General features: G+C 35.9%; 1 protein-coding gene across 1 annotated transcript; it reads left to right on the top strand.

Moving 5' to 3' along the window:
• The first annotated feature begins 238 nt into the window (after positions 1–238).
• ry (xanthine dehydrogenase rosy) lies at positions 239–22,185 on the top strand. The gene is made up of 8 exons (XM_089635591.1): positions 239–383; positions 11,699–11,853; positions 13,239–15,393; positions 15,475–15,783; positions 16,532–16,869; positions 18,297–19,101; positions 19,374–19,541; positions 21,953–22,185. Exons 1-8 carry the CDS (start codon positions 330–332, stop codon positions 22,001–22,003), a joined length of 4,035 nt encoding a protein of 1,344 aa, XP_089491717.1. The 5' UTR covers positions 239–329; the 3' UTR covers positions 22,004–22,185.
• The last annotated feature ends 1,443 nt before the right edge of the window (positions 22,186–23,628 follow it).

Genomic DNA, 23,628 nt, shown 5'->3' on the forward strand with positions numbered 1-23,628 from the left:
TAGGATGTAGGATGTAGATGTAGGATTTAGACCTGTACCCTGTACCCGGCGAGCGCTTGTAACCGACAGAAACCCGTGGTATCTCACAACGGACAATGAACCGATATTTGTAGCCCATACCTCGAACGCCAATGTTGGCTGTATCTATATATGTACCGCAATGGTTTTCATCGATGTGAACTCAAGTTGTTGTCGTTGGGTCGTCGAATTGAGTTTCTTGTTAATCTTGTTAGTTTGTTGTCGGCCGGCTGACGCGCGTGGTGTGTCGTAAGTAAGTGCGTAATATAATCGTTTGTGAAAGTTATTCGAGGAGATAATAATACACCACAATGTCCACCGCGTCGATTACATCCAGCTTGACATTTTATGTCAATGGGAAAAAGGTACTTAATGCAAAATAAACATTACCTATTGTATTATAACTAGAAGGTAATATTTATTTTTTAATGCTAATAAAAGTTTAAAAAAAAGTGATTATACTCGTTCGTGTTGTTTACAAAAACTAGATATAAATTTATTGCGAAGGTAGTAAAATTTACCTATATAAGTACTCAGCTAAGTAATGTTATCTTGTTACCTCGCCATCACAACATTTCCCGCAGGAGTAGGCAGATAGGAATGTCTGCCACACAACTCTGTCACGGCATGTACTCCTTGCTTCATCCAGATTCATAAAACATTTCAAATGATATAAGTAGTAATTTATATTCTAATCTTCTCTAAATAGTATAAAACGAGGTCGCTAACCGCGTCTATGTGTGCGCTTAGTTCTTCTAAATAAACTATGCAACGGATTTTGATAGGGTTTTCGCTGCATATTTTATTTATAGAAAGATAGAATGTATATTATATTTATAGAAAGTAGAGAAAAGTCGATGATTTGTAATCAAGTCGAAAAAAATATTTTTTCGGGCTCTTACATTATTAACGCTGGCTAAACCTTATCAGATACATCAAAATACTACGGAATTGTATTTATTAAAAAGGCCAACAGATTATAAGGATTTCATTCATCAATAATGTTTCCACTTTAAGTGTAAAAAACCTTCCATCTGAAGTCAGACCGACTTTTTATACAAATAATAATACAGGTAAACTTCTAATTAATTCAACAGGCAAAGGTGACAAACGGAGTCATTCGGGTATTTACAGATTAAATTGTAATAGTTTTAATAATTTTTAAATCGGTAAGACAACACTTAATGTTAATATTAGGATAAAAGAACACCTTCACTGCCTAAATAATAACGGTTTTTCAGAATTTGCTAATCACCTGATTGATAAGGATCGTACTTTCTGTCATAGCACCTGCGTTAATATCCTACATAAGAATGGGCATGGTATCAGATTAAATAATTTGGAGCATGGGTGGCCCACCTTTTGATTCGTGTTCTCATTGGAGATTTAATATGTTTCATAAGTGTTTCCAAATAGCGAAATCATGGTAGAGCATGTTTGTAAAATGCAGGATATTTCTCCCTGTCGAAATTTGTTTTGTAAAACTCTTCCAAACCAACCTGATTGAACTTCTGCTTTAAATTTGCTCACAAAACATTTCACAATGTTCCATTTGTAAAATTACTGGCAATAAATTCATGTCTACGGAGAATGGCGTTGCAAATGCAGCAAAAAAAAACACGATGTTTTTAAAATCTTGAAATCGGTTTTCAAATTCTAGGTTCAAGTCGGATATCAACGAAGCGTATTTAACCGCCGCCATTTGTGTGACGTCTAGCTGCAATAACAATCTAGGAAAGCGAGTGAAGATTTTTCTCCAAATATTTAGTTTTGGGTGTTGATGTCCGTTTTAACAAAGTAGAATAATTAGCGGCACTGTATCTAGTTAAGGACACTACTTGCTCACGAGATTAGTTAGTAGCTGTTACATCGACGTTGAATCGCTTTTCGTTAAAACTCAACAACCTATCGAGCTTAACAACAGATGGTGCTCCAGCAATGGTTGGTAAACACGAAGGTTTAGTAAAATTGATTGAAAATGAGGCCTGTAAAGTTTTTTTTTTGTATTAGACAATTCACCCTAAAGAGAGTGCTATGTGCCGTTAAAGTTAAGGGAGATGGTTATAATTTTATGGGAAATCTATACGGGAATAGGAAATTTCAAATATTGAAGTCATTCAAGTCTATGAACTTGTATAGAACTGAGAAAATGCGAGAATCGTTGAGAGAAAGTAAATAAGGAATACTAAGAGGAGATTGGTGGGTGATTTTTATAAGTAAACGATAAATGCCTTTGAAAGATGAATGATTTTTACAATTAAAGAAAACATGATCAAGAGTCTCATTTTCCATGTCGCACTGGCAGAGTGGACTATCTAGGACCCGGATTTTAAACAAATGGGATGCAATGGAGCAATGACCAATTCTCATTCTCGAGATACAGGATATAAATCTTTTGGATTTTTTCTTGCCGTGGAACCAAGGTTTACTTGGAATATGATTTTGTATTCCAGCGGTAATACTTCGTTGTTAATTTTTCAATGCATTACTCATCAGGAGAATCTATTTACAAGTCCCTCAAATGGATCATGTCATGAAGGTGGTCATCAAAACAGTGAACTTTATTAAGTCGAAGGAGTTAAATCACCGTCAGTTCCAGAGTTTCTTAAGTCTTTTGATTCACTTGTTTAATGACGTTTCATTTTATGCAGAAGTAAGATGGCTGATCCGTGCCAAAATGTTGAAAAGAGTGTTTAATTTGAACCAAGAAATACGTTAATTCTTCGCAAGCAACTCAAAAAGTATCCCAGAATTCGAAGACAAGGAGGGGGTTAGCGATTTTGCATTTCTGGTTGATATAGTTAGCCACCTAAATGTTGTTAATATTTGTCTACAAGGGAAAGATTAACTAATGAATAACACGTACCTATGATCTTATTTCCACATTCCAAATAAAACCTGGGCTTTGTGAACAAGAATCTTCACTCACTTTCCTATATTGTTATTGCATCCAGACGTCAGATAAATACGCTTCGTTGATATCCGGCTTGAACGTGGAATTTGAAAACCGATTTCAAAATTTTAAAAAGCATCACGAGTTTTGCTGCATTTTCAACGCTATTCTCCGTAGACGTGAATTGGTTTGGAAGAGTTTTACAAAACGTATTTGGATAAGGAGAAATATCCTGCATTTTACAAACATGCTCTATCGATGATTTCGCTGTTTGGAAACACTTACACGTGTGAACAGCTTTTTAGTCGAATTAAGCATATTAAATCTCAAATGAGAACACGAATCACGAAAACTGTTGTAGCAACAACATCAATTGTTATCAACATTGATGCACTCAGTTCTAACAAATAAAATCAGACGTCTCACTAAAATTTATCATATTTTGTTTATTTTTTCTATTGCCTAATTAATTACTCTAATCTAATAATTATGTTTCGCTCTCATTTAGTTATATCTTCTTAAAAAAAGCAATATATTTCTTTTTCGCTTTCAATAATAAAATAAATTTAGTTGTAAGGCTCTATCTCATTTCTAAAACCTGACCCGGCTGCTGAAAAAGTTGGCCACCATAGACATATGAATATTAGTAGACCTGCCCTAAGTGATTAAAAGCGTATTATCCCCACTCCCCATACCGGTTCCATTGGAGCCGGCTGTGCTCGCGTATGGCCTCATCATTCTTGTGCGAACTATGGTCGAGGCATCAACAAAACAGTGAGTAGAATAAATTTATATTAATACAAAGGAAATGGGGAAAAAAACATACCATTAAATATACTAATGGATTAATATAATCTATTGGAAGAGACAAAGCATCAACTGACTCGGGGAACTGGAAAATTTGAGGGCTTATTGAAAACAGACCTAATATTGGGCTACTGGATACGTCTAATTGATTAAGTTTATGACTTTTGGTTTTTACGGCTTTTTAATTTCAGGAGACTATATCGTTGGTGGCCAACACAGACATAGGAATTAATAGACGAGAAGATAATGGCGAGGGGTAAAATCAACTGTTGAAGAACGAAGGGAGTGAAGCTGACTGTGATTCGTCAATAAATCAATCTGACAGTAAATAGGCATCTCGCATTATAATATCACCATTTTCTTCTTAAAAGTAAAATCTGCTTTTGAATGAATAGACATTTTTACATGGGAGCGCAGATTACTCGCCACGTTATGAACAAATTTGCGAAGTCCAAATTCGGAAAAAAAATTCGGTTCTATTTTCAGAGTCGAATATTTCGTTTAAGTATTTAGTTAAGACACTTTTATAAATGTTCATAATTTACTTCCCAGCAACCAACCAGCTTTGTGTTTCGCGTCCAGACGTTTCTCGATGTGATAGTAACAACTGATTCATATTATACGATGTGAATATGCTTAAAATAAAGTAAAATAATGCTTATATATGGAATGTAATACGACAATTGGGTTTATTCTCTTTTTCACATCTATTTTTACAAGTTTTCATAGTACAAGTCAACATTTTGCCGTGTTATTTCGTAAAATGAACCGATGATGCCTCGACCATAGTTCGCACAAGAATGATGACGTCACGTTTTCAAATTTCACTTGAGGCCATACGCGAGCACAGCCGGCTCCAATGGAACCGGTATGGGGAGTGGGGATAATACGCTTTTAATCACTTAGGGCAGGTCTACTAATATTCATATGTCTATGGTACAAACGGATAGTGACTTGTTTTATACTATTTAGAGACTATGATGGTAGGGGTGACACAAAGATTTCTATGAGACCACGTGAGCTGTTCCGAAAAGCGAATAAATTGACTCTACTTGTAATAGCTGTTTGTTCCCAAAACCGAACAAATTAGCCTAATTGTTTGGGAAGGTATTATAAGTTTCATCTGGACAGTTTGTTTTCAGCGGTTAGTTCGGTTAGTTTGTCATAATTTTATGAATTGTGCACTGACTCCAGGAAAACAAACACTATATCAAATTAGTATTCTCGCATATCGTACCATGGTGATTGACGTGGAGAACTTTATCTACTGATATCGGGCCATAGTAATGAATACACACTACAGATTATTATTTATTTGCTATTGATTTATACTGACTCCACGAACTTATATTGTGTTGTGAGTGTTAGATCCATAATATTATTTGTATATGGTTTTGTGGCCTTTTAGCCCCATTAAGTAGCGCAATTATCCAGATAACGATTTCTTACACCATGTGTTTATGTAGATATCTTTCCGTTTAAAGACACAAAATCATTTAGAGCTGATGTTTTTTTTAAGTGAATACCGCACAAGAGTCTCAAGAGCCAGTGACATCCCCAATTGTGATATGTTGTGAGGCTGAAGGTAGTGGGGAGGGAAAGAGATTGGAAAGAGGAAGGTGGCTGTTCAGATTTGGTCACTAAACACGGCTAAAGCCATTTTAAGCAACGTTTCAATTCTAAATAGTGGTCTTACACTAAGGCGATACTGAGAGTATCTTCCACTTTGGAACGTGCTCCAATATTAAATTAAATATTATAATAAATTGTGAAAAATTAAAATTCATCAAATAAAATTTACTAGCGCACGCCGGGATTTGAACCAGCGACCGTCGGCTTGCTAGTCGAGAGTCTTACCCCTCGACCACGGAGGACGTCAAAATGTAACTGCTAAAGTACATAATAGGGATGTACTTAGATTGGGAGTATTATTTTATGGATTTATTCGGAAAGTACCTACTCAAACTATGAAACCACCGTTGTTTCTGTTGATCAAATAACGCTTCAACATTTAGTGCCTGGCGCCAGTAAAAACTTCAAGGGCACTGTGTTAGGTATTATCAGCGCCTTGGCTATTAAACAACTTGCCGCCTTGGCAAATCGGCGCCCGCATCGGACTGCTCCAATTGGCCCTGCGTAGGGCCAGCCCTGTTCCATTCCATGTTTGATTTCTCTAGAAGTAATACATTATAACGGATAATTCAACAGTATTTCGATATATCTGGGATAATAACAATCTGTTTTTAAAGCTTTTTTACGGGTGTTCCCTTAAACAAGTCAGTCACTACATTTACAACATTTAGATGGATAGAAAAACCTTCCTACCACCGTTTCTTACGGCCGTTGTTCCGAACCTTTAGATCGATCAATCTGAGGCTCCAATGAGCCAAGCCATTTATTTAGTAATGCTCGATTCGCCTGTTTCCAAACATCTCTATCGTTGGTAATCTTAAGTGGCACCGCCCACTTTAACAGACAATAAAATGACAACAAGTAAAAACTTTCAATGTTAAATTAATATTGATGAGTTATTATTTTACTTATTATTAATACCTATTAGTACCGTAATACATAAACCGACTTTTTATATGCTTTAACAAACGCATGTGAATATATTAACAATAAAGCATTAGCTTGACTTTTACTAATGCTCCGAAAGCGCGATAATACATTACTACAAATTTGACGATTGATGTTTCTCCTCCGTGTGTTAACATGAAACTCAGCAACTTGGGCAAAATAAAAACCAAAAAGTAGCAAGCAGAATGGGAAAATTTATATTATGGAGTTTACAACACCATACGGCATTTTTGATAATCGAAAACAGAAGAAATCGTTGTCATTTTGTTTGGCTGTCGCCGCCTGTGTAACTGGATATTATCGTGCATTACGTACGTCAATTCCGCAATATCTACTATAAATATTATCATTGATATCTTCATATTCACAGTCCATATTAATTTGATACTAAAGATAATAATGAAATTGTCAATACGCAATACGAAAAAGAATGCGTGAACTAAAGGACGTTCGACATTTCGCTGTCATTTTTCACTCCGTTGACACTTTTTATAACTAATCCTTTTACTGAGCCAGAGGTTAATCCAGCTTTGATCCAGCTGTTTAGTTCCTCTAGCCTGATAGGAGAGTTGCATTGGGAAGAGCGTAATTGTGCATTTAAGGAATGTTGAGCCAAAAATTCGGTTCAACAGTTGATCAGTAGGATTGGGAACAACAGCCGTAAAGGTACAAGGTAGAAATAAACACATTAAAATAATATAAATAAAGCAACATAGGTAAGCAGGTTTATAGCTACATTTTTGGGTCAGACAATTCTATATAATGATTTATTAGTAATTATAGAAATCTGGTGATCTTGTTATCAGAAGGAAGATAAAATATTGAGTTAATTAGGTTTTTCGTGAATATACTTTGACCCTATCGTAATATTGTTCTGTTCACAAAATAAATAAAGAATATAACGCTTTATTATACATAGTTCACAACTATATCCACACGATTTCACAATAATTTATTATCCTTATTATAATACCTGTGACAGTATTCAATTACATTATTATACAACTACGCTTCGTGTCTCATCTAAATATAATAAATTAATAGATAAACAAAACGATCATAAATCAACAAATTCATATAATAATAATATTATGACAGTTAGTGATGTTGTGATTCAAGCTTTATAAGGTTGAAAAACTGCTCTATATAAATCATCTAAATATTATGTAAGTTTGAAAACAACGTACAAGTACAAAGGTACCTACCGCTAATATACTACTATCGGTTGTCAATGCATGCGTGATGTGAAATATTCTTACATCGAACGAATTACGGCCTCCGTGGTATAGGGGTAACGCTCTTTACTAGTGATCTGGAGGACGCGGGTTCAAACCCCGGGGTGCGTAAGTAAATTTTATTTGATTAATTTGTGTTATTTGACAAATTATGAATTGAAAATAACATATATTTTATTTGCGGCACGTTCCAGAGTGGAAGATATGGTGTAAAGACCACCATCAGAATTTAAATGGCTTTAGCCGTGTTTGGTGACCAGATCTGAATAGGTACCTACCTTCTCGCTTCTCCTTTCTCCTCCTTCCTCTCCTTCTCCTCTCCATCTCCTTCCTCTCCACACTACCTTCAGCCTCACAATATATGAATATAAGAAACTAAAACTTCATTTCTAATGCACTTTAACATAAGAAACTTCTGTGGCTTGACTACAATTAACTTGTATATTTATATCTATCATTGCATATTATATAAAAGCTGTTTGTTTCTTACAAAATAAATAAATAAATATAGCCCAATTGGGGATGACATAGTCTCACTGGCTCCAGATGGTTGGGAGCAGTTGAGATTGTGTGCGTTATTCAATTTAAAAAAATTCTGAGTGATGAGTAAAATTATTCAAGTTCAATTTTCAGTTGAAAATTGGAACAGATTAGTATCAAATCAAACAAATTAATTAATCATTCTTTATTTGAAATGTGTGTTGGTTTGTTCTTTTTGTTTCGTTCCCTACATTTTACAAATGTAATTTTTTAAGTTTACTAACCTTAGAAAGATAATTTTCTTCTCTCGAAAGGTATTATTATTTATGTTGATTATCGTGAGTAAAATATTATCTTTTTAAATACTTTCAGCTCTTAAAGTCCTAAAATTATAATATCCCGCGATTTGGGTTATGGGTCTGCGCTAGTATAACAATACATTTATTATTGTTAGTCCTGTGCCTAGTTGGTGTTATTGTAGTTCTTACATAAGAATTTTAGTTTTTTATGTGACTACTCACAAGAGTGCTGCTCTCCGTACGGTGCACGCCTCAAAAAGGCTGGGCAACGTTGTGAGATGGGTTAAGGAGGGGGCTGTTTTGAGATTTGTTAATGCGGGCGTTGAAGAGGCCCGACTAAAATGAAGGAGAAAAGACGGATACCTTATCTTAGCTAGTTCCACATACGAGCAGACTTGGGTTTGCAATCCAAATCATTACATTACATTCCTCAATCCCGCGGGATTTGGAGAATGTTCGGGATTTACAAACCCTAGAGCCGACTTATATCATGATGGCAAAATAAATAGGTTTTTTTTTTGAATTTATAAATATTATATTTTTATTAAAAGAAAAAAAAGTGAAAAGGGGAAAAAAACAAAAGTAAACAAGAACATATTATTTATTGGAGAAGTAACATTTAATTTGTTATGCTGTTGTACCCATGTAATTAGGGAAAAGTGAGTTTAAAAAAAACTTTTTATTTGTGGGTAGGTACTCTTTTTTTTCTTGTTTTTTTTATTTTTATTTTCTTTAGGCTTATTTATTTTTATTTCGGTTTTTTTTTTTTCTGACGTTCCGGCAATATTTTCAATACCTTGTTCGGGGTCTTCAATTTCAAGCCTGCTTGATTCTGGAGTCGGTAAAGTCATTTTTCAGTTCAATAACTCTATTTATATATAGAGATACTCTCAGTATCGCCCTGGTCTAAGACCACTATTCAGAATTAAAAGGTTGCTTGAAATGGCTTTGGCCGTGTTTGGTGACCAGATCTCAATAGCCAGGTACTTCCCCACTCTCCTTTTCCACATCTCCATCTCCTCCCAACTACCTTCAGCCTTACTACATACCCCAATTGGGGATGCATTGTCTCTCTGGCTCCAGACGGTTGGGAGCAGTTGGAACTCTGGTGCGGTTTCATATGTAAAAAAAAAAACAATTTTCAACATTGATATTTGTAAAAACCTAATGTTAATCCGATGTTATTATTTAAACCTTATTTCTCTAGTAAAAAAATATATATACACACTAATATTTTTGTAAATTAAATTAAAATAAAATAATAACCCTCATCTTTCATCTTTGGAGATACTGTGTGGAGGTCTTTTTGAGAAGATGAGTTTGTGAACATGGGTCTTATTTTTTTATTTATTATTCTTTATTTTGGCTTTCACCCATTAGGGGTGATCTTGGCCCTACACAATTAACATAACGTAACAAAAATAAACCAAACATAACATATGATAAACATAACATAACATACTTAGCATAAACGGTACAGAGCTGGTAACAGTAGGTTATCACAAAATTATAAAAATAGGAACCTGTGTACAATATAAGTGGGCGCTTTTCGTTATTTAACCAAAGATTTTTCTAAAATTAGTAGCGTTTTTTTTAAACAGAACTATGAAATTGGCAATCTTACACACAGAGAGTAAACGAATGTGATTATAAAACATAAAGATAAACATAACACAAACATATCGTCTTGAAGAGACCCATGTTGCAGGAGGGAGGAAAGATGAAAACGTTTCCAACTGCTTACAACGAACTGTTGAACTCAAGAACAAGTCGTAGAAAGAACCGGTTCTCATTAGATAAATAATGTCAGTTTTGGGCGCACGTTTGGCGTGTTTCCCAACTGTGTACCGGTGCCGAAGGGATAAATGACGCTAGTTCCTCGGTGCATCTTCCATTAAAGTACCGGTAGAACAAGGATAGTATTCTCTCCTGACGCCTGTGCTCAATACGTATGTTAAGATAGGGGAATCTTTCAAATGCACCGCCGGTTTCAGCACAGAGTCGAGGGTTTTTCCATGTGTTTTGGGGCTCCAGATCAGAGGTGGCTGCCAAATTCAACAGTTGTTAACTCACACTCTAAAGCCGGTTGTAAAGGGATAGGTGCATAAAAAAGATCAACTTACCAGCACGCTTGCCTAGGGCGGCTGGAACCCTTAATCAAGCCCTGGGTTTGGAGTAAAGTTTTGAGATTGTTAATTCTACTGTACCTGAAAACTGAGTGTACTTTTAAGGTGGAAATAAATAATAATGTTATGAATTGAAAAAGCATATTTTTCACTTGATCGCGCCATGTCCACCTCGTAAATTTTCCTTGCACCCCTTTCTTCTTTTATCACATACGCCTAATTTGCTTCACTTGGTCGCGCCGTGTCTTCCTCTGGCGCCCCTGACTTTTTCTACCTTTCACTACTGTATACCATGTTGTTACTGTTTAAAAAACTATATTATATATATTAAGTTTAATTCGATTCCGTATATAATTCTAGTGCAGAGATAATGCGTCTTCCTCGGAAGTCACTGACTTTTTTTACTATTCACTACTGCATTCCACATTGTTTCTGTTGTAAAACAACATTTTATCGAGTATAATTCGACTCTTATCTCGTATGTACAGTATGTACACACTTCGAGGAAATTAATTTAGATTTACCAAAAAATAATATTGTATAGCGTTTTTTTCCGAAAACTTCCTGTATATTCGTTATTGTTAAAAATGTATGAACATTGGTTTTTGTCATGTTTGATCTTGTCAGTATGATTGACAATTTCCGTAAGGTTATGTTTAAATAAGCTCTTATTATGTAACCCGAAATAGGAGCCTATTTTATGTATATTTTCCCATCTCCACCGACGTAAATAGTTAATAATATGGGCGTATTTAAAAGTAAGTGGAATAAGAAAATTTTACTAAATATAATTTTATGGTATGTTCTCATTGAGAGCAGTTAATTACAGAATAATGATCTTATTGAGGGCAGGTAATTACGAAAAAAAACATTTATAAGGTTCAAAAAAGTCTTCCAAAAGAAAAATTAAAATATTTTTTGTTAAATTTAGCTGAATAGAGAGCGGTGAGTGCAATACTCTGCCTGCGATAAAGCATACAAATAAATTAATAATTTGATATAAAATTGAATATGGAATAAATAAAATAAAATAGTTATATATTTAGCACTTGTACTACGTTGGCTTGAGAAAAATTCTCCCTGAATTCTGTAGGTGAGCGCCCTGCCACTGGGCGACGGCCTGGTCGAGAGTAATAATACGATAAGTAATAATAATAAGCTCCCTTGAGGTGATTTCTCACAAGTTATTTATTATTAATAATAATGTCTATGTGGCTTGGCGAATATAATCCTGATTTTCAAAATGTAATTGTTTGAAAGGTGGTAGAAGAGGAACCTGACCCAGAATGGACCCTGCTGTATTACCTGAGGAGGAAACTGAACCTGTGTGGGACCAAACTGGGCTGTGCCGAGGGGGGCTGCGGGGCATGCACTGTCATGGTCTCCAAATTCAACAGGAAGGAGAACAACATTGTGTATCCTTTTACTAAATATTGAACTAGCACAAGTAGAATATTCCTCTTTTTCACAAGTTTTAGAAATAATGATGATTGTTTTTTTTACATTCATTCCACACAGTTAGGAGACCATGAGGAAAATATTTTCCCTGTTAATTTATCTTTTGGTTCTGTGTGAAGGGTCTTTTTAAGTAAAGGAGAGAGAGGAAGTTCGGGGAAGGAAAAGGGTATGTGGGTAGGAATCTGGGGGTCAGTATGTCCAGGAGTGATGGACATATAAATCCATCCCTCCCAGCGCGATGCTATGCGATGGGTCGAGAGAGTACGGCTGGAGAGGTGAAAGGGTCTGCCCCTACCGGCCTCTTCTGATCCGGCCCGCCACGCAGTTGGTGCGCGGACGCATCTGCAGCCAAGACCTGGATAAACCTCACCCATGAACCCCGGCTACCCATACTAAGTCCTATGGCATTATCCAATAAATTGTTCCCGGGGCGGCAGTACGCATAACCTTGTCAAAAATATATGTTTTTAACACTTATGATTGCATTAATATATTTTTATTTCTGTATTAATTTTGAATTCACTTTGTGGCATCATAATTACAAATTTTGGTTTACAATAAGATTACTTTGAAATTAGGAAAAGTCTACTGTTTAGTCAATCAAATATTATTAATAACCATTTTTTTTTAAATTAATATCTCTTAAATTTATTTTTACACTAACTCTACCGCCACGCGTTGCTGTGGCTCAGTCTATCTGCGCAGATAGAGAAACAATAGCGCATGTTGCTTTTGCGTCCAACGTATGGTGCTGTTTATAAAAAAAAATTATAAAATTTTGAATCAACATTTACATTTTTATTTATGTTTTTACATTAATTCATGTATTAAGAAAATTTATTTTTGTTATGAAGGCATCATAGTTACTCTTCGATTCTGTTTTGTTATTTTGTTAAAGATTTTGATATTTTAATTTATAAAATTAACACAATCATTTATACAGGGTGTTAAGGGACGTACTTGAGTTACTTTAACCAGTGATTCCTGACATTATTTGGATTAAAAAATGTAAATGAAATTTTGGTCTCCATTGACTTTTTTATGTTTTTTTTACTATACGTTTATCCTGACGAAGAAACTATTAGTATTGAAACACATTGATTATTTTTATTAAATAGTTGTGTATATAAAGTTATTATTTCTTTTAAAAATAACATTATATTCTCAGCTCGCACAACTTTGGTTACATGTAGAAAAAAAACACATTTAATAATAAATATGAATATTTAAATGGCCTCCTTCAAAGGTTATCTGCGGAAATGATTACTCGTAATATAAAATATAAATTTAGCGCTAAATTACTATGCTTTGAATGTATTTTTTCTTGACTAAAATAAATCAGACATTTGGCAGTGAATGCTTGCTTGGCGCCTGTGTGCTCCATGCACGGCCTGGCTGTCACTACTGTAGAGGGAATAGGCTCCACTCAGACCCGCCTACACCCGGTGCAGGAGCGCATCGCCAAAGCCCACGGCTCCCAGTGCGGCTTCTGCACTCCCGGCATCGTCATGTCTATGTACACCCTTCTCAGGAGCATGGCCAAGCCTTCCTACAAAGACTTGGAAGTGACTTTCCAAGGCAACCTGTGTCGCTGCACAGGATATAGACCAATCATTGAAGGATACAAAACCTTTACCGAAGAATGGGAGAATAAACAAATTCTCGCTCAGACCTCCAACGGGGTGTGTGGCATGGGGGACAAGTGTTGCCGCATGCCCGGCAACGGGGTGCAGGTGACTGACGAACCACAGGATACATTCATCGTCAGTGAATTTAAACCGTTGGATGCCTCCCAAGAACCCATATTCCCGCCAGAACTAAAATTATCTTCCGAATTTGATTCCCAAAAATTGGTATTCAAGGGTAAAAATGTCACCTGGCACCGCCCTAAGGTTCTGCAAGACCTTCTCGATCTTAAATCTGCTCACAAGGATGCCAAAATTGTAACTGGAAATACAGAAGTTGGAGTTGAAGTCAAATTCAAGAATTTTATTTATCCTGTCATCATTATGCCCAATCAAGTAGTGGAATTAAATAAGATTGAAGTTTTGGAGGGAGGACTGCAAGTGGGAGCTGCCGTTACACTAACAGAATTGGAAACTGCGATGAAGTCACTAATAAAGACCCTACCAAAATACAAAACCAGAATATTCCAATCTACGGTCGATATGCTGCACTGGTTTGCAGGGAAACAAATTAGGAACGTAGCAGCTGTCGGTGGAAACATTATGACAGGAAGTCCTATTTCTGATTTAAATCCCATATTCATGGCGGCAGGAGTCGTACTTACATTTAAAAATTGTAAAAAAGAACGATCCATCTTAATGGATCATTCATTCTTCACGGGATACAGAAAAAATGTAAGTGAACCTGATGAAATATTGGTTTCTATTCATATTCCATTTACCAGCGAGAATGAATATTTCAAAGCGTATAAACAAGCCAAGCGAAGAGATGATGACATTGCAATTGTAAATATGGCCATGTATGTGAAGTTCGACTTGGAGAGTGGGACAATTATGGCTATGAATGTGGCTTTTGGGGGGATGGCTCCAGTAACTGTAATGGCAAAAGACACTTCGAAAAGTCTCATTGACCAAAACTGGAATGAAAACATGATGAAAAGGGCATTTGAAAGTTTAATGAGAGAATTACCCCTGGATCCATCGGCACCGGGTGGGATGATACAATACAGAAGGTCCTTGACTTTGAGTTTATTCTTTAAAGCCTATTTGGAAATTTCTCAAGAACTCCCAGAAAAGTTACCCAATGTTAACAAAGTCAGTGAACGCGATATGAGCGCAATCGGAGGATTCCACCATAAAGGACTGAAATCTTCCCAGTTCTTCCGTATTCCTTCCGACGAGCAGTCGAGCATCGACCCAGTTGGCCGCCCCATGGTCCACACTTCTGCCTTCAAGCAAGCCACTGGAGAAGCTGTGTACTGTGACGATATGCCTTTCCTGGAAGGTGAACTGTACATGTCCTTTGTGTTGACTACTAAAGCTCACGCTAACATTTTATCAGTTGACGCCAGTGCAGCCCTCGCTATGCCCGGCGTTAAGGCGTTTTACTCTGCCGCAGATATAGATGAAGAAAGAAATCACATGGGCCCAGTATGGCACGATGAAGAAGTATTTTTGACTAAAAAAGCCACGAGTCAAGGTCAAGTCATAGGGGGAATCGTCGCTGAAACGCAAATAATCGCCCAAAGAGCTGCCAAAGCCGTCAAAGTTGTCTACGAAGAATTACAGCCGGTTATCATTACAATTGAACAGGCCATTAAAGCCAAGTCCTACTTCCCCAACACTACTAAAAAAGTTGCAAGAGGCAATGTTGAAAATGCTTTTAAAGAAGCTGACTATGTTATTGAAAATGACTTCCATGTCGGGGGACAGGAGCACTTTTATTTAGAAACTCAAACTTCCAGAGTAGTTCCTAAAGAAGACAATGAATTGGAAATCTTTTCATCAACTCAACACCCATCTGAAATAAGTGTGAGTGACAAAAATACTACCTTAAGTTTTAATCACCATTGATTTATACAGACAATATAAAAATAATTCAATGATTTTCAGAAACTGGTATGCCATGTCCTCGGCATCCCAAACAACCGCGTTGTGACGAAGGTGAAGAGAATGGGAGGAGGTTTTGGAGGGAAGGAGTCCCGAGGAATCCAGGTGGCCATCCCTGTGGCTCTGGCAGCTCACAGACTGCGGAAGCCGGTGAGGTGTATGCTCGACAGAGACGAAGACATGATGATGACAGGAGCTCGTCACCCATTTTATTTCAAGTACAAAGTTGCATTCATGAAGACTGGAAAAATAATTGGTTTACAAATTTCCATGTATAATAATGCAGGATACTCCTTGGACTTATCACATGCGGTAAAGTACCTACATAATGTGTTTATAAAACAGTGATCCATAAATAATAATGTTGATGAACAGATAAACTTATTTCCAAGTTGACAAGTATTTGATGCAAAATATTTTAGAATGCATCTGTGAAGATGTACAAGCAAAATAATTTATAAAATACAGAATTGATTTCCAATACGGTGAATAAAAATAAATCAAAATACATTTACAAGGGTAGCGAGTCATCCCTCCCTTCTTTTTTACCCCCTCTTGACGGTTATCCAGTTCAGGGCGTTTTTTTCTGGTACTGAAGAGAAAATAAATATTGTTGAGAATAATTGAGGAAGCGTTTTTCAAAACTCAAAAAATGCTTTACCCAGTTTCACATATTCCGAATTTTTTTGTGGTTTAACTGTAAATTAAAATTTGTTACGATTTAGTATTTATCTTCAACTTACAATTGTTAACAATAATATCCGAGTTTTATTATCTTTTCTCACTTAGACACAAAGCCATTGAGAAAAACAAATGCTCTGATAAAAAAATGACCTCCGACATTGTAAATATGTTGAATTTTGAAAAACGCTCCTCAATTTAAATGTCCATGCTAATTTTTTTACTTCCGTTACTTTCTGTCTTATAACATTTGACATCAAATAACAGTTTATAAAAATCGAATTGCTAAATACTAAAGAAACCCGAGATGTAGCACTCTAAAGAACCAGTTTCTGTTGTTGAATGAAATAAAAAACAATTTTTTTTGTCTTTATTTCAGGTAATGGAGAGGGCAATGCTCCACTGTGACAACTCATACTTTATTCCAAATCTAGAAGTTACAGGGTATCTTTGTAAAACCAATATGCCCACAAACACCGCATTCCGAGGATTTGGAGGTCCGCAAGGGATGCTGAATGCTGAAAATTATCTTCGCGACGTTGCCAGAAAGCTGGGCAAGTCATCGGAAGAAGTTGCTCGCCTTAATCTGTATCAAGAGGGACAAACCACGCACTTCCACCAAGTCTTGAGTCATTGCACATTAGTCAGATGTTGGGATGAGTGCATTATTAAATCGGATTACGCTCAAAGGAAAAAAAACGTTGAAGAATACAACAGGTAAACAATACGTATTATTTTAGTCAGTAAATTTCTGAGAAATCGAATACAGTGAAACTCGTAAGAAGTTTGGTTTTTCAGTCCCTTGAAGACTGAATTTGAGAAATGGTTTAATTTATCTCACATAATACAAAGTTTTCCCACTCAAAATTTTTTTATCCCGTCCATTAGAAACCTTCTTAACTTCTTGTTCGCCAGCGTATCCTAAAGGATACCATCACAAATAAACCACTCACTAGAGCGATATCTTCGGGCTATTTGTATGAAACAAATTGGTCCTAAAAAACCATAGATATGCCAATATATAAGTACAATTCTCAATCGGAACCTACTTATTATACTATACACCAACGAAAAACTCTTATTCTGTAGACTTTCAGAGTTTTTCATTGGTGGATATAGTTAGGCAACAATATGACGTCACAATATTCACGGTTCCAATTGTCGATTGGAGTTATACCCCTCTGAATACTATTAAAAAAATCATTTCTCTGGATATAAATGGCTATTCTGGGGAAACTACATTATCATCATTTCCCAAAAGATAAGTTATTTCGAAAATAGAATCAGCTGGCACACGGTGAAAATTAAGCATCGGCGATCAAGTTCACTGCACTATAAATACGTAACATTAATATGCAGATTTTATATTTTTTTACAATTAGAGGGTTAAAAATTAAATGGCTTTGAAGTGATGCTCAGAGAAATATTGTACCACTAATTGGCTACACAATCTGCTTTCCCGGTCTCTATTCTACTTCTTGAAATAATTTGAACTTGAATTAAATCAAATAGCTTATATGTGATAATATTCTACAAGCATCGTTATAATGTATATTATGTTAGTAGGTACTTTGTATTCCAAAACGTTTTCTGATAATTTTCCATTCCATCAATCTTTGTAATGATAATGTTGCAATAATGTAATGATAATGATGAAATACAATTAATTTATTTCATCATGTAATAAGAGAGGTTGTGATAGGCTGAAACCGGTAACGGTCAATAAATAAAATAGTGGAAAAAAGTTTTAAATTGTTTCAATATATCGTAATTTGGCACAAATAGACTTAAAATGAAAAATTTAATTTGGTATTATTGTCCTCAAAAGCATCCACCACGCGTTTTTTAAGAAAGCTCATTGAACTCAATTAGCCGATTACTAACAAAACTTCATTCAAATATCAGGCAAAAACTTTACCAAACCATGAAATGAATGCTTCATTATCTTTAGAGCGATTGGCATTTAAAATTGGAAACACAAATGTCGCAAATTTTTCGTTTTTAAGTCGACATACTTCAGGCTCGCTGTGCTGGCGTGGTTGGAGTTTAAGACTTAGCGATACACCCCCGAAGGGCCGGCAGGGTTGGAGGCCAATGGGTTAAAGACTGTTTACTACCTAATCCAATATATGTGTGAATTTCAGGAATAATCGCTGGAAAAAGCGAGGAATTACTGTAGTCCCCACCAAATTTGGAATTGCATTTTCAATCAGTTTCTTGAATCAAGCCGGAGCTTTGGTTCTTGTTTACACAGACGGATCTGTGCTCATATCTCATGGTGGAAATGAGATGGGGCAAGGCCTTCATACCAAGATGATACAAGTGGCCGCCAGAGCTCTTCAGATTGACGCTTCCAAGATCTACATATCCGAAACATCCACTGATAAAGTCCCAAACACTTCCCCCACTGCTGCCAGTGTCGGCTCAGATATGAACGGCATGGCTGTGCTTCAAGCTTGTGATCAAATCATGGATCGGCTTGCTCCAATCAAGAAAAAAAATCCAACTGGTCAATGGGAAGATTGGATCAAGACTGCGTACTTGACTTGCGTGAGTCTCTCCGCATTCGGTTACTACACCATACCAAACATAACCTATAATATAGACAAAAATGAAGGGCAGGCATTCAACTATTTCACATTCGGGGTAGCTTGTACCGAAGTTGAAATAGATTGTCTGACCGGAGACCACCAGGTGTTGAGGACGGACATTGTGATGGATGTGGGAGAGAGTCTCAATCCGGCCATCGATGTGGGGCAGATAGAAGGGGCTTTCATTCAAGGATATGGCCTCTTTACCCTGGAAGAACTTATATTCTCTCCCACGGGAACTATGTACAGCAGAGGACCGGGAGCCTACAAAATTCCAGGATTCGGTGATATTCCTGAAGAATTTAACGTCTCTCTACTCAAAGGAGCTCCAAATCCGAGGGCAATCTATTCGTCAAAGGTGAGCAGACAATTCAGATTACGAAAGATGGTTCTTCGAATATAACACGAAAACACACATTACTATCTCCACAAAACACTTATTACTTTACTTCTGCAACACACTACTCTATAACATAATTTTTCTTGTTTTCCCGCCATAAACCTGTGAAAACTTGTTAAATTAAACTCTTTTACTGGACATCTTAAAATCGGAACACATTCAAATATTGAGAAAAATCTACCAATCGGTACCTGTATTGTGTTACCACGATGTAAATTATTTTCCACCAGGCTGTTGGTGAGCCTCCACTAGCACTGGCATCATCAGCCTTTTTCGCCATTAAGGATGCAGTAATAGCTGCCCGCAGCGAATACGGAGCAGGGTCAGACTTTAAATTCAACTCTCCAGCTACTTCCTCCAGAATCAGAATGGCCTGTCAAGATGACATCACAGCCAGGGTGAGTATCAAAAAGCCTATGAATAAGAAATCGGTCGAGTTTATAGATAAAGACCACTTAATATACATAATAAACTAAATAAAAATAAAGACAAATTATGCCTGCGACAGACCATGCTATATTTATAGTTGAGGATATGCTGAAACAGGCCAAGCCATGAGAGTATAGCGCAAGGGTCAGCCCCATTATGCAAAATTCACAGCATTCAACGAATTGAATTGTTTAACTTATTCCTGAAGATGTGATGTTTTAATTTTTTATGATTTGTAGTCACCATGTGGGTTGTCTTGCCAAATCACTATTTTGATTAATCTTTCGGATTGGTGTACATTATGAATACCAAAAAATATGCTTTAGATAAATTGAAGGTTTTCCTATCGTTTCACTTGAGTAGAATACAAATAAATAAATAAATTACTCAATCAAAAATATTAATGTAAACTACTAAAAAATTTTTTTTTTCAATAGATGCATGAACGCACAAAAGAAACAACTTTTAAAAAGTACAGTTTTATAGCTAAGATTATCTGTGACAGTTTCACTTGATTAACTTTTTTGCTTTCTCATAAAATTATTTTCAAAATAAATAAAAACCAGCTTTGTGCTAGAAATCAAACGTTTCTAGACTCCATTTGTCAAGCGATTTTAATGCCTATTACCTACGATATAAGGTATACCAAGAATATAAACATTTTTGGCTTGTAGCTTCCTCTTAACATAGATGCTACAATTAGCCGATGAAATTTTTGCATTTAGTTTTTATGATTGAAACTAAGAAGTATTATTTTTTTTAAATATTTTGCTGTATGTACATAGTAGCTCTTCTTTCTAGTGAGTTACAAAAAGTTATATCTTACTGTACTAATCGTAGAATAAAGAACACTAGAAATGCCTTCCATATAGATTTAAATGGAAACCAATGTCGCCACTGTTAGTACCTTTTGGCTCTAGCCCATTCAGCACGCACAGTCTCTGTTACACTTGCCTAACATTGCATATCGCCATCCCATTTGATTTTCATAATGATGGCGAAACCCTGTTCAGCACATGAAATTTAGGCGGAGTATCCACAGACTTTAGGATCACAAAACATGTGCACATGGAATTTCTTATGTTCTTCTTTATAGGCCTCATTCATTATACACCCCAGCTGTGCGTTTTGCTGGGCAGCCAGTCAAAACGTGTGTGTGGAGTTGACATGCGTCAAAATCGTGGCTGCGCTGGCTGGGTGAAAATTTCACCCAGCCAAGTTCGCTGGTTTTTCCCCTCCATGCCTACGCTAAGCGGACGCACTGTTCAAACGTCAGTGTATGGTGCTGCTGCGTGTGTTCGCCATTCCGCTTGGCTTTGTATTGCATTGCTGGGGGGCACCCGGCCATCTGAACCGAGGTTTCGTTAGGCGCAGATCGGACGTGCAAAATTGACATTTAAAAAATACAGCTAATAATATTTTTTTTAAATTTGAGAATAAAAGGAACGGGTTGAGGCTTACAAAATAAATGTTTATGTGACGGGAAGTCCATAGTTTATTCAAATAAACAAAAATGAAGAGCGGCCTATGAAGAATTACCCAACATTTTGAAAGACCTCAATACAAAAGCTAGTGTTGAAACAAAAAATAAAATATGTAGAAATACTTCAAAATAACTGTTGTTGCAAGAATACAAACTTACCTACTTAGAAATAATACAAATTTCTTTTAATAATTATTAATAGTATTTAAACATAAATATTTCAACTATTTAATCGAGCTTTTTATTATGTTTTCCCTCAGAAAAAAAATCCGTTGCTATTCACCTCCTTCCTGTTCCTATTGACCTCGTGTTGGTAGTAAATAGGAACAGATAATATTTTTTGGAAAATAACGATAACGAGTGAATATTGAGAGTTTCGAATGACCACACCATGTAGTTGGATTGCAGACGCAATTTTTGGCAAACGAATATAGCCTTTTAGCAAACAAAAATATGGTTTAAAATGAACCTGAAATCTGAAAACGTTCCTATTCACCCAGTTTTACGGTACTATGAAAGGTTCGACCTTTTCCAATCAAATTGACAGTTCTAACGTCAATTTAGGAAATCATTGCTTCCCAGCTCTTGTATCATGTTGTAATAGGTAAAAACAGCATGTTTCTTTAATATTTATTTCATCCAAATTCGTTTCCTTCTTTTTTTAATTTGAGAAAGTAAAAGCAACTCTATTTCAAATCTGTAATCTCCTGTCAAGGTGGGTGACATGGTGATCGTCGAGCCTTCTCGACACCTCACAAAAAACTGAAGCACGTCATTCCGCTTGACCAGCACGCTGCACAGCCGTTGCCCAGCCACGTCAGTCGGAATGTATAACGAATGGGGCTATTATTCTATGTTGTTAATGTTGTCCTAATATGTAACAATTTTGTTTTTTAGTTTGAGGAAGCTGAGCCGAACACTTACACACCGTGGAATGTTGTGCCTTAGACTAATCCACCGAAAGAATTCTTGCCACGGAGAGAGGAAATAATATAAAATACAACAGTAGTCTTTAATATCATATAATTCAAACCAATCTATGAATATAATAATAGTTAATACACATCAAATAAGTGAGGCCATGTGGAGTGCTGGAATTGACAAAAAGATAAAACTTATTCTCGAGACAATGTTTTAACTATTTATTTTAATAATCACAACCCTCAGTCTTTAGATGATATGCAAGTGTACCTAAATCATTCCTATTTCATGTTACCTTATGTACAGAACATGGGAGGCTTCAATTATAGTCAACTATACTCACAACTTCTAGCCCTGTTTTATTGCAAAACTACAATTGGCTTTGAAAGATCAAGCCGTAAGAGTTTTTTTTATTAAATTCAAGCAGTTGCTTTGTAATTCAGAAAACAAGATTTGTAGTGCAGATCAATGACATAACAAACATATATATACACGTTATTGTGTCACAAATTGTGACAAGTAACAAACACACTTAAACATTCATTAAATGACAAAGATAGACATTCAAAGAAAATGTGTGCATGAATGAAATAGATATAGGACCGGGCTGCATTTAAATCCTTAAAAGTTGAATTGAATACCACATTCCACATCATGTGATAGAAATGAAAGAATTAAACACGACGATACGCTTGCACAAGACTAATACAGAACAATGTACGAGACAACCTACTGCCAGTAGGTTGTCCCTTAAGCCTGTGACAGACCACGCTATATTTTTGTGGCTTGGCCTATTTCAGCATATCGCCCGCCATGCATTCCCATTCGGATTGTATGGCGAGAGATATGCTGAAATAGGCCAAGCCATGATGCGTATAGTGCAATCTGTAAGCCCCATTATACTTATGTGTTGCTATGTTCACTCACTTTCATCTATAATGGCGCATCAAATCCTAAAAAAATCGAAATAATTGTATTTTTATAATATGTAATAAGTAATTTACAAATGAAATGTTATTCCTTGGCTTTTACTAATGTTTGCCTTAATTGAAACCTGTTCTCATCTCACACGGGGGCTTTTTGGCCCTCATTTACGCAACTTGGTTAGAGATAGCACAAAAACTCATGCAACTCGTAACAGTATAGTACTAAAACAGCAATTACTGTATCTTTTGCTTGCCGCTTTGGGATCTCTACAAAATGTCTATAAGTTTTGTAACGTCATTGGTGCCAACCTTACCACTAAGCACTACATAATCAAAAAGAGTGTAAGTCAGAACTGTTGTAAGAACCAAACTTGATTCAGTCCAACAACTGCTAGCCAAGTGTTCTCCCCATCTGGGCTATCCGTAAAAACGATTTAAAATTACCACTGTTAATATTACCTTTAATTTGAATAGAATTTTTGTTTATATTTATTTAAATAGTCAAATGGAGGCTACAATGAATGCCATATAAAACAGGGCCCAGGTAATGAGTATTTGTTATAAAATGAAAATTGTTACACTGTCTATCAAAAATTGAATATTATTTTGTCATATTTTATACATAGAATATTAAAACATTAAACAAACAATAAAAATAATTTAAACACACGGACTTGAGACAATTTTTATTTCCTATTTTGTGACATCAAATGTTACTCAGTAGAA

This window comes from Hesperophylax consimilis, chromosome 9, assembly GCF_061612785.1.
Source record: "Hesperophylax consimilis isolate HC1 chromosome 9, BYU_Hcon_1.0, whole genome shotgun sequence".
NCBI classification, from domain to species: domain Eukaryota; kingdom Metazoa; phylum Arthropoda; class Insecta; order Trichoptera; family Limnephilidae; genus Hesperophylax; species Hesperophylax consimilis.